General features: G+C 41.5%; 1 protein-coding gene across 2 annotated transcripts in view; it reads right to left on the bottom strand.

Moving 5' to 3' along the window:
• Window positions 1-375: 375 nt before the first annotated feature.
• The window catches only part of GOLGB1 (golgin B1), a 55387-nt gene continuing 44529 nt past the window's right edge, over window positions 376-11233 (bottom strand). For both annotated transcript variants that reach the window (XM_044670064.1, XM_044670066.1), the window contains 7 exons: window positions 9506-9674; window positions 9207-9344; window positions 6703-6861; window positions 5954-6051; window positions 2706-2840; window positions 2070-2175; window positions 376-1830 (listed from right to left, as the gene is read on the bottom strand). In XM_044670064.1, the coding sequence (XP_044525999.1) occupies window positions 1696-1830; window positions 2070-2175; window positions 2706-2840; window positions 5954-6051; window positions 6703-6861; window positions 9207-9344; window positions 9506-9674 (940 nt within the window). In that variant the 3' untranslated portion in view covers window positions 376-1695. The remainder of the gene's footprint in view (window positions 1831-2069; window positions 2176-2705; window positions 2841-5953; window positions 6052-6702; window positions 6862-9206; window positions 9345-9505; window positions 9675-11233) is intronic.

Below are 11233 nucleotides of genomic sequence, written 5' to 3' on the forward strand. Positions count from 1 at the left end.
ACTGAGTCTCTTTCAAGATCATCTCATCTTTCAGGGCATAATTTGCCTGCACATATATATGAACCTTCCATCTCGCGTTGCCTGTTTCTTTTCTTAGTGGGACCCTAAACTCCATAGCTCTGGGGCACTGGGTTCTATTTCATGACTGTGTTTGTTTTGTTGTTAGGCAATAAAGTATGTTAAAAAGTTGTTTCTCACTTCCCAAACCCAGACTCATGTTATGGAGATTCACAGCATATCCTAAACTGATCATTGATGTCATCCAGAAATTAAGAAGTTTATGCTTGTCCCTAACAAGCACATTTGAGATGTCTCTATTCTCTGCCTTGGCATTTGCATCCTCACTTTCCCTCTCCCAGTAAGACCCCACACTTCTTCAAATCTGAAAATAATTTTATTTTGTTTTTTACAAGTGTTAGGGAAGTTTCATGGGGAGCTGTGACTAAGAATTTGGTCAACATAGGGAAAAAGATTCAGAACACAGCAGTTGGATGATCCTCCCATCATTTCTCTAGAACAGTGAAAATGAGTAGGGGACAGAAAGGGTGGCTGGTGGTAAGGAAGGAGGAAATGGCCAGGACCATCTCAGTTTGGCAGAGGGGTGAGGTGGCAAACAGATTTCAGTTTAGGCAGTAGTACTCAAGGTTGGATTTCATCATCTCTTCTCTACAGCTTTCTCTACTTGTACCAGTCCCTGGTAATTAATTATAAGCAAGCAGTTGACTAGGAGACTGAGAAACTGGCATCCCTGAGATCAACAGCTGAGTTTGATTTTTTAAATTTTTGGTTATTTATTAGAGATAAAGGGGAGGAAAAGGGAATGAATATGGACACTAATAGAGGGCTAGAGTGTAACTCTACTCTTCTCTGCTTCAAGAAACTTAAATTCACTTAATACTGGCTCACTGTCTCCAAGTCCCAGGATGGACAAATAACATGAGTGTGCCAGGAAACAGCTACCTCAACCACAGACTCTTTCTTCAGAGTCTGGGGAAAAAGGCAAGTGTTGATCATTTAATTTAAATATCCATGCTAAAGGATTCTCACAGACTGTACTTATGCAGGGGAACAGGGATCACAGACCTCAGCCTCATAGCCCACTGGTACACATTCTCACCCTATCTCAAGATCAGGGAAGGGTGACTGGAAGTGAGACATCTTCCTCCCCTAGGATGTCCTTAGTGACCAGAAGCCTAGCAACAAGGAAGGTGCTCCTCAGTTCTCAGTCTCCAGAATGGATCCTATCACGTGCTTCATGAGGCTATGCACTTTAGGGCAGTGCCTACCAAGATGATGATTCCAAATAACTGTGGTCCTAGGAACAACCTCAGCTCCTTGAGCTTATTAGAATTGGTAATGGAAGATGGACACTTCCCCAGACTCTACTCTGTAGGGGTAGGAATAGGCACTATATTTACAAAATATTTGTGTTTACACATGATGATACTTGTGCCTAAACATGAGGCAGAGGGCAGTGGAAGAAAGCAGACTTTCTAGTATCTCAGCTCCTTCTTTTTATGACAAAGAGCCCAGATGTGCTTCTGAATTTTGCAGATATTATCCCCTCAGGAAGACATTAAGGGATGAGCCTAGATAAGTAAGGCTGTCCATGGAGGCATTTGGTCCTGGGACTAGGGACAGGAGAATTCAAGACTGTGGCTCTAAGAAGAGAAACCTGACAGGTGGAAGCTAAGCTCATAGGTGACCAGTAAAACAGAGAAGAACCAGGACATGGAGCATGAAAATATAAACAGCAGCCAGCAAGGGTACCCGGGTCCGGGAATAGCAGAGTGAACGCAGGATTCGCCTCCATCCAACATTGCTCCTGGTCTGGAAGAAGAAAGATGGGAAGGTCAGAGACAGTCCTAGCCTGCAGATTACAGAAGTGTCTCTCCCCACCAGCTCATCAATGCCTCTCCAATATTCCCATTGCCCAGAAATTACAAAGCTCTCCCTCCCAGAAAAAGGATACTTCTCATACCTCATTTTCCTAACACTGCTCTTTTTAAAATTTTCTCCTCTCCTCTCATTCAACTCTTTTCCCAAACTTTCCCTCCTATCCACCTTACCTTTCGGAAGGAACTGTTCACAGGCTCTATTAATACCATCTGCTCATGTGAGTTGCAGTCACTGATACTGGAATTCTGAGCAAGGGGCCACTCATTTGATTCCAGCCTGGGTTACAGAAAAAAACCAAAACAAAACAAAATAAAACACACACAGAGGTGCTTGACATTTGTTTAGAAGACCAAACAAGTGAGGCTAAACAAGTAAAGCAAGTAAGACATTTTTGCGTCATTTTGTATGACTTCTAAAGCTGCTGCCAAAGATGTAGAAAAAGGAGGGACAGCGGGAGAAAGGGAGGGAAGGAAGGAGGAAGAACGGAAAGGAGGGAAGGAGGGAGAAAGAAAGAGGAAGGGAGGAAGGGGAGAAGAAAGGGAGGGAAGAAGGAAAGAGGGAGGGAAGGAGGGAGAGAGGGGAAGAGGAAAGAAGGAAGGAGAAAGGGATGGAGGAAAAGAAGGGAGGGAATGAGGAAAGAAGGAAGGAGGAAAGGAAGGAGAGAGGAAGGAAAGAGGGAATAAGGAAGGAGGGAGGGAGGGAGGGAAGAGGAAGGGATAAAGGGAGAGAGGGAGGGAGGGAGAAAGGAAATACTAGGCACATATTTTTCCTGGCTTCTGGAAAGGAACTCTCTTGTCAATATTTACCTCCTAATCTCCTCCTGAGCCTCAGAGAGGGCTTCTTCAGCAGCTAGCCGGTGGTCCCGTTCCTCTTCTAACAAATTCTTTAAGTGGCTCACCTCTTGTCTAGTGTTACATTGCTCTTGCTGGGCCTCAGAAAATCTGTAACATAAGGGGAAATGGAGTCATTAACAGTTAATGGCCATTATGCACAGAGCTCTGCACTATGTGCTATGGGAGATAAAAAGGATATATAAGTAGATGCAGGCCCTGCAACATGTTATTACAGAGGAGATAGAACAAACATATATAGAAAGAAAAATAATACTAGACAGACTATGTGATAATAACTATATAAAGTGTGTTAAGGGATTTTTGGATACCTTTCATTTATATAATGCTCTTGAAGCACTTTCACATATGATGTTTATTCACTGTTGTTGGTGCTCAGTCATGTCCAATTCTTTGTGACCCCATGAATCATACTGTCCATGGGGCTTTTTTGGCAAAGATACTGGAGTGGTTTACCATTTTTTCCCCCAGGGGATTAAAGCAAACAGAAATTAAGTGACTTGCCCAGGGTCAAAGAGCTAGTTAAATGTCTGAAGTCAAATTTGAACTCAGGTCTACAGCTTTCTATCCTGTGCTGCCTAGCTGCCCCATTATTAAAGTATTTTGAGAATCTAGAAAATCATTATGTGATTCCTACATTTTAACAACATGCTACAGGAAAGCTATTCAGTCTAGCAAATTGAGAATGCTCCACAATCAAAATTAAATTCATCAAACATTTAACTAAACATCTACCATATATGCAAAGGACTGTGATAATATACACTTCTACATATGTGGGGACACAAAGACAAAATAGAATAGTCCCTTGCCTTAGGGAAATTTACATTCAGCTTGTGAGATACAATGTGCATATAAACAATTTGAGGAAGGAGAGCATGATAGAATCAGAATCTGTCAGAATCAGAGAGTGATGAATCCAAAGTTCCAAGAAGCTCTGTGACCCTTCTGCCTTTTTTCCCCTAATCAACATGCCCTGGAAGGCCTGGCCTCATCAGGCCAAAGAGGGGAAGAAAGAGAGCTTCTCTAGTTCTGGGACGTCAGTATGTTCTGCACAAGTCCAGCAGGTGGGAATGAATAGACATTTTCCTCTTTCTAGCTTTCTGACTCTTCTTTGCAGTTCTGGGCTATTCAACTGATGAGCTGGCCAGAACTGAGAGGAACCTGAAGGAATGGGCACTAGGTTAGCCTTACATAGCAAATAGAAGGGAAATGAAGAAATGTTTTTCCTCTTATGTAGTATATCAAGAATATCAGGACGTGTGGGGTTAGGATGGAATTACCTATAAGCAGCAAGTGATGAAAGTTAGCTTTGGGGTCCTCTCCTCCATGAGGGCCTTCCTGATCTCCCCCTCCCCCCCCATAATGTGTTGGCAATCTCCTACTCCTGAAATTACTTCATATATTTTAAAATTTGCTTTTCTGCATATGTATTTTTCCCCTTCTAGAAAGTTCCCTGAGAACAGTGATTTTTTTTTTTTTGGTCTTTGTGTCCCTAGCAAAAAGCCTGGTACACAGCAGGTGCTTAATAAGTGCTATCTGAATTGCCTTGGCAGGGATGACACCTAAGATGAGTCTTGAAGGAAGCCAGGATTCTAAGAAAATAAAAGGAAGGGTGTTCTAGACATAGGGAAACCACCAAAGTCCCATCAAACTATCAAATTTTCTTAGGCCTCAGTCAATGTTGTGTCAAGAAGGGTAGATTTGGGTAGCCATTTCCAAAACTGTTATTCCAAATTTTAAAATATTAAGCTGGCCCCTTTCTATCCTTTGTTCCTTTGCTACATGAAGAGAGAATAAAGCAATCAAGGCAGAAGACCTTCTCTCTGCTGAATCCTCTTCCTCCCAGTCTGTCAGGACAGTCCCTGAAAAAGTCTTGGTTTCTGAATTAGGTTACACACTTTTTCTATACTCTGGTCCAGCATCAGAGGGTCATTTTAGTCCAACCTTTATCTGAGGCACAAGACCTCTAATGATAGGAAATCCACTACCTTCTGAGGCAGCCTATCTCATTTTAGACAGAAAAAAATACAAACCCCAAGTATACTATATGATGCTGGCTATAGAAAGAGGAAGCATGTGTTAGGGGACAACTGAATACCTTGCATATATATAATGCTCTCAAAATACTTTTACAGGCATAAGCAGATTTTCCCTTATGTTGAATGCAAAATCACATTTCCTATCATTTCTGCCTACTGGCCCTAATTTTATCTTGAGGCTGAGGACAACGAATTCAATGCTTCTTGAACAAGAAAGACCTTGAAATATCTGAAGACAGCTACTGAGGGCAGGGAGTGGAGGAAAGGTAGAGGGAGAAAGATAGCTGCATACACTCAAGAAGGCCTTCTTAAGCCTTCAAAGTAAACATCCTTAGATCCTTCAAACAATTTTTGAATTACAGTAGTTTACAACTCCTTGCTATGCTATCCCAGTAATGTTCTTCTGGATGAGCTTGAGCTTATTAACATACCTCCTAGAATCTGGGCCCAGAAATAGACACCAGGTGTGACAGGGCAAAATACAAAATATCAGCAACATCAATATGGACCCTTTTCTTCTATTAATGAAGCCTGACACTGTATTAACTTTGAGGTTGTCACATTACATTGCTGCCTCATATTAAGCTTGTAATCTATTAAAGTCTGAGCTCGTTTTGTACAAATGACTTTCTAGCCTTTCTCCCACTCTATACTGTATATGTACAATTAGCTTTCTGAACTCTACTGGAAAGCAGGACATTCTATTTATCCCTATTAAAAATCATCATGGAGCAATTAGGTAGCACAATGGATAAGAGTGCCAGGCCAGGAGACAGGAAATTCTAGGTTCAAGTCTTGCCTCTGGCACTTTCTAGCTGTGTGACCCTAGACAAGTCACTTAATCCTAACTGTCTAGCCTTTACTGCTCTTTTGCCTTGGAACCAATATTTAGTATCAACTCTAAGACAGAAGATATAAAGGCTTAAAAATAATTAAATAAATGTCCTCATATTAACTGCTGAAATGACTGTGTATCCTACTTCTGTCCTCCTGCATTAAGTAGCTCCTCTCTCACTTCCAGTTCCCTTTCTAGTACTCTGTTAGGAGGCCAATTATGTCCCTCTGTAAAAGTGGGCCAAGAAACTGATCCAAACTTTCCTGGCTGCAGGCTAGGTCTAGAGAGCTGAGGGTTTTGAAGCCTGGCTGAGAAGCCTTACTTACCTAAGTTGCAGCTCTCTTAGCTCCATAGGGTCACCCTCTCTGTGGGGTTCGTTCTTTTCCTGAGGAGCTCCAGGGGCAGCATCTGTTGTGAGTGTTCCCTAGAAGAACAAGACTGGTAAGAACAGAGCCTATAAAGAGCCACACACTGGGAAGAAGGAGGAGAGTTAGTAGAAAACTCACTTCAGAGGGAATGAGGCATTTATTTGTCTTTTGGAAGTTGAAGAGGATACCTTCTTTTCATAGTTCTCTCCAAAAACAAAGCAGAGATTCCATTTACCCAGTACAGTCAGCTTGTTCACAGATGTGACTAACACTCTCACCCTGATTTGGTCATCTCCAGGAGCCTACTTTCTCATCTCTCTTCACTTTCCTGCTAAGTTCTTTTCCCTCAAGTGGTGGTCCACAGCTTTTCTTGGGAGACAGGGCCTCTGGTACCTCCCTGAAGCCCCTTGATTTCTAGGTGTTTTCTTGTGGCTTGGGCAGGTATCCTGTTGCCTCAGCTCATTCTTATTGTTTTACATGCTTTTTTTATAGCAACTTCCATCATTTCAGATATCCCATCTTTTCCCTTTCCCTCTGTAATGGTTTAGATATATTGCCTACCTCTCAAATATATTTTCTTCCTAGTCTCTTAAATTTGTCTCTATCTGTCCTTGATGTATATGGACATGGAACATGTCTTGAATCCTTAACTTTACACCAAAAGAGAGCTAAGCTTTATTATCCTTATTTATTCCTCTGTCTCTCACCATTTCCTTGCTTGGTGGCTGCAGCTCCTGAATCTGTCTCTCTAGGCCTGTACAATGATTCAAAAGGTCATTATAGCGCTGATGGCTTTCACGGAGACTCTGACTGCTACCACGAAGCTGAATGGAAAGGGAACTTTTCTCTTCAAAGATCTGAGAGAGCTGAAACAAAGAAAATCAGGTTAACACCAGCCCATAGAGGATTCTCCCAGCACAGAGATACTGGATTGTCTCTTCTTGATGATGAGATTGTGAGTATCCAACACTTTGGATGGAAAATCTTTTATTTCTAAAAGATCATCTGATATTATGCCCTGAATGAAGGTCAGGAAAAAAAAAGACATTGCTACGGGTGTCCAAATTGAACAGTACATTAGCCTGGGTCCAAGTTTAAGAAATCACTACATTCTTTTATCTCTTAGCTCCATATAGTTGGATGAGGTGTTATATATTTTTTGCACAATGATAATTTTTGCACAAGACCCTGTACTATATAATCATGCAAAGGAAATAGAATATATTGGAAACACAATCTAATAGGTAAGAGAAAACAAACACTAACATATTTATTGCATAAATACAAGGAACACTGAATTGGAGAATTAGAAAGAACCTTGAAGGCTCTTTACTACATTTACATTTAATACATACCAAGGTAATGGAGGTAGGCAGTGATAGAAGCAGGACCCTCATGTTCTAGTCTTGTGTTTTTTCACCCGTTAGCATTAGTTAAGCAGAAATAGCAAAATCTGTATCATTATTAATCACTTATACAGGTCTTGTACTGTTCTGTATTTACCTTAGTATTGTACTGCTGTGTATTATTAATTACCTACACTGGTCTTGTATTATTCTGTAGTTACATGAAGTTCTGTACTGTTATGTATCACTAATCACCTACAGTGATCTTGTTCTGTTCTGTACCCTCCCTATGTTCCTTATCTAGATAAGGGCATTCCAGGAGGATATAGAGACCTCTCCTATGCTGACAAATGATGGTAGGTGGGACAATGAAAGAAACATAAGACATATACACTGAGGGCTCTGGCAATCCAGGGGAATCCCCCAAACCTAAGCCTACCCCTCATTCCCTTTTTGGTGTCCTTAAATTCACCTATGACATGTTAGACCCAAAAACATACCTCTACCTGCATATGTACCCTCCTCCTATGCCCATTTTCCAGGGTTCTCTGCCTGGAATGCCTCAGAATGCCCACACATGGGCTATTCTAAGGAAAGGTGGAGATTTCCCTATAATGGGAGGTGACAAGCCCCCAGACTCTCAATAAATGTGCAAACCTTGATCCACCCCTTAGGATACTCCATCAGTCCCTAGGCCATTTCACCACCTTATTAAACCTCTTCTTCTTTCAATACCTTCAATATTTTTAGCCTCTAATTCTCTGGGCAAGATCCTGCTACAAACTGGTGTGTTTTCCCACAACAAAGACAGTCCCTTCCATTTTCAGACAGCTCTTATCTTTAGAAAATTCTCTCTTCTACTGAGCTGAAATCCAGGAAATAACTTCTACCCATTAGTTCTATTCCCTAGAACCAAATCAATTAAGTCTATCCCAAGTTAACATCTCAGCTTCTTTGACCCTGTCTTATCACCTAAGAAGAAAAATCCTCTGGAACAAGGCTGAAGATGTAGTACCCATAGATAAGTCCAGAAAGTGGTAAAAGAAAAATCAGTAGGAAAGCACCAAAAACAAAACTTCTCTTTCCTCTAATTTTGCTGAGGGTTGGCCCTGTCTCCTCCCTTCCTTCTAGACAACAGAAGAGAAGCAGTTATCTCTTTAGGCAATAAGGTTGAAGAAACCCTATGACCCCAGCTGAATAATTCAACCTGCCCTGGAAAGCCTGGCAGTAGCAGGGTAGATAGGAAAGGGAAGAAGAGGGGCTAATGTCCCAGAAAAGAAAAGCTGGGTTTAACCAGGGGATCTGCTACATTCAGCATAGTCTTTGGCAAAATGGTCCCAGGTCCAAAAATACATCTAAAAGAAAAACTCTCTAGTTCTCAAGCATCAGCTTTCTGTGGGATAGATCAGTTGGCAGGGGAGAAACAACAGATCTTTTCCACTTTCCACTTTTCTGATTTTCCTTGACATGTTACCCTTTCCCAATTCTAGGTTATTCTCCTGCTAGAAGTAGGAGGAATCTGAAGGAATGGGCCTGGATTAAAGAAAGGTCTGAGGGAAAAGTAAGTTGCATATGTGCAACTGACTGGGAATGATTATGAAGCTTTGGTGGAACCATCTATACAAAACTATTAGGGAATCTCTCCTCATGCAACTCCTGCCCTATCCTTCCAATGAGGTCTCTAGTGGAAAAAGTAGAAGAAAGAAGAACTCCATTTCCAGTTCTGTAATTATGCAACCTTAGGCTCTGAGAAGATACTCTGCCTGCCTGCACCTGCAGAGATACTTAAAAACTAGAATCTTAACCCAATATGCTGCCCACTCTCCTTTCAGCTTACTCATAGGGCTGATGAGAAAGAAACTCACCTTGCTGTTCAGCTGTTGGATTCTCAACTCTTTCTGGTGAACTTCTTTCAAGCTGTCATTAAGCTGGGCCTTGAGGAGCCCAACCTCAGAATCCAGGGCTCTCAATGACTCTGGGGAAGTTGTTGTTTGTGGGGATGCCTGCTGGGAGAGAAGCACTTACAGAATCTACTCCTCATTCCAATTGCTGAGGACAAACTCTGCCCATTCTAGGGAGTGATCATTGCACCTGTCCTGAGGTCAGTTCCCTTTGGAGGCACAAGCTTCAGCCACCCATTTGGATCAGTTAGGGCCTAGCTCACCTGTCTTTGGTATTGCTCTGAGAGGGCAGAAGGCTGCTGAGAGGGTGCAGACCTCATCTCCTGCACCAGATTCTGAAGGTGGCTCAGCTGCTGCTCCTTGTCAGAGAGGGCCATCAGGTACTGCTCTCTAACCCGCTTCTCCTGGACTTCCCAAGTATTCTTCTCCCCTCTAGAAGGTACAGGAAATTATCAGAGGGAAAAGTGTCAGAAAGTGGCTGAAAGGAGAAAAATTCCAGCAGGAAAGCACCAGACAAAATTTCTCCTCCCTCTAATTTTGCCCAAAGCTGGTCCTGCCTCCTTTCTTCTTTCCAAAAAATAGATGAGAAGCAGTTATCTCCTTTAGGCAGTAAGACCAAGAAGCCCTACAATTCCATCTGAATAATCAACCTGCTCTGGACATCATTCTACAGGAAATTATCCAAGAAAACTGCCCTGATATTCTTGAACAAGAGGGTAATGTAGAGATTGAAAGAATCCACAGATCACCTTATGCATTAAATCCTCAATTAACAACATCCAGGAATGTTATAGCCAAGTTCAAGAACTTCCAGACCAAGGAAAGTATACTATAAGCTGCCAAAAAGAAACAATTCAAATATCAGGGAGCCACTGTCAGGATTACACAGGGCCTGGCTGCATCCATACTGATACTCTAGAAAGCAAGGGAACTGGGTCTACAACCAAGAATCAACTATTCGGCAAATTGATTATATTCTTTCAGGGGAAAGCATGGCCATTTAATAAAATGGAGGATTTCCAAGCATTCCTGAAGAAAAGATCAAACTTAAATATAAAATATGATGCCCAAATACAGAACTCAAGAGAATCACTAACTGGTAATTAAGGGAAAAACATTTTTTAAGGGACCCAATAACTTCAAAGGATTTGTATTCTTATGAGAAAAGGTGATTAAACGATCATCCCAGTGAAAATATCAATAATATGGAAATAGGTCTTGATAAATGATACATGTAAAACCTATTGGAATTGTGCATTGGCTACAGGAGGGGAGTGGGAGAAGGGGAGGAAAGAATATGAATCATGTAACCATGGAAAAATTTTCTTAATTAATCAATTAAATAAAATTAAAAAAAGAAAAGATGATATTTGTAACTCTTAAAAATTATTATTATCAGGGTAGCTAGAAGAAATATAAGAGGGTACAGTGACAATCTATATAGGATATGTCAAATATATATATAAAAGGGGCAGCTGGGTAGCTCAGTGGAGTGAGAGTCAGGAGGTCCTAGGTTCAAACCCGGCCTCAGCCACTTCCCAGCTGTGTGACCCTGGGCAGGTCACTTGACCCCCACTGCCCACCCTTACCACTCTTCCACCTATGAGACAATACACTGAAAGTACAAGGGTTTAAAAATATATATATATATATATATATAAAACTGGAGTAAAAAAGAGGATAATACTAAGAGAAATGGGAGAAGAGAAAAAATGGGGTAAATATATATTTCAAAAAGAAGTGCACGGGGAGTGAGGAGAAGACCAATACAATGGAAGGGTGGAAGAAGTTAGCAACAGGTAATACTTAAATCTTATGCTCATTGGAATTGACTCAGAGAGGGAAGAACAATCAGATCCATTGGAACAGGGAATTGTATCATGGCTTACAGCAAAGTAGAAGGGTAATAAATGGGCTGGTGGGGAGGGGAGCAATATAAGGGAGGGAGAGGTTGGGGGGGGGTCATTCAAAAGGCATTATAATAAGAGGGG

This window comes from Gracilinanus agilis, chromosome 3 (genome assembly GCF_016433145.1).
Source record: "Gracilinanus agilis isolate LMUSP501 chromosome 3, AgileGrace, whole genome shotgun sequence".
NCBI lineage: Eukaryota > Metazoa > Chordata > Mammalia > Didelphimorphia > Didelphidae > Gracilinanus > Gracilinanus agilis.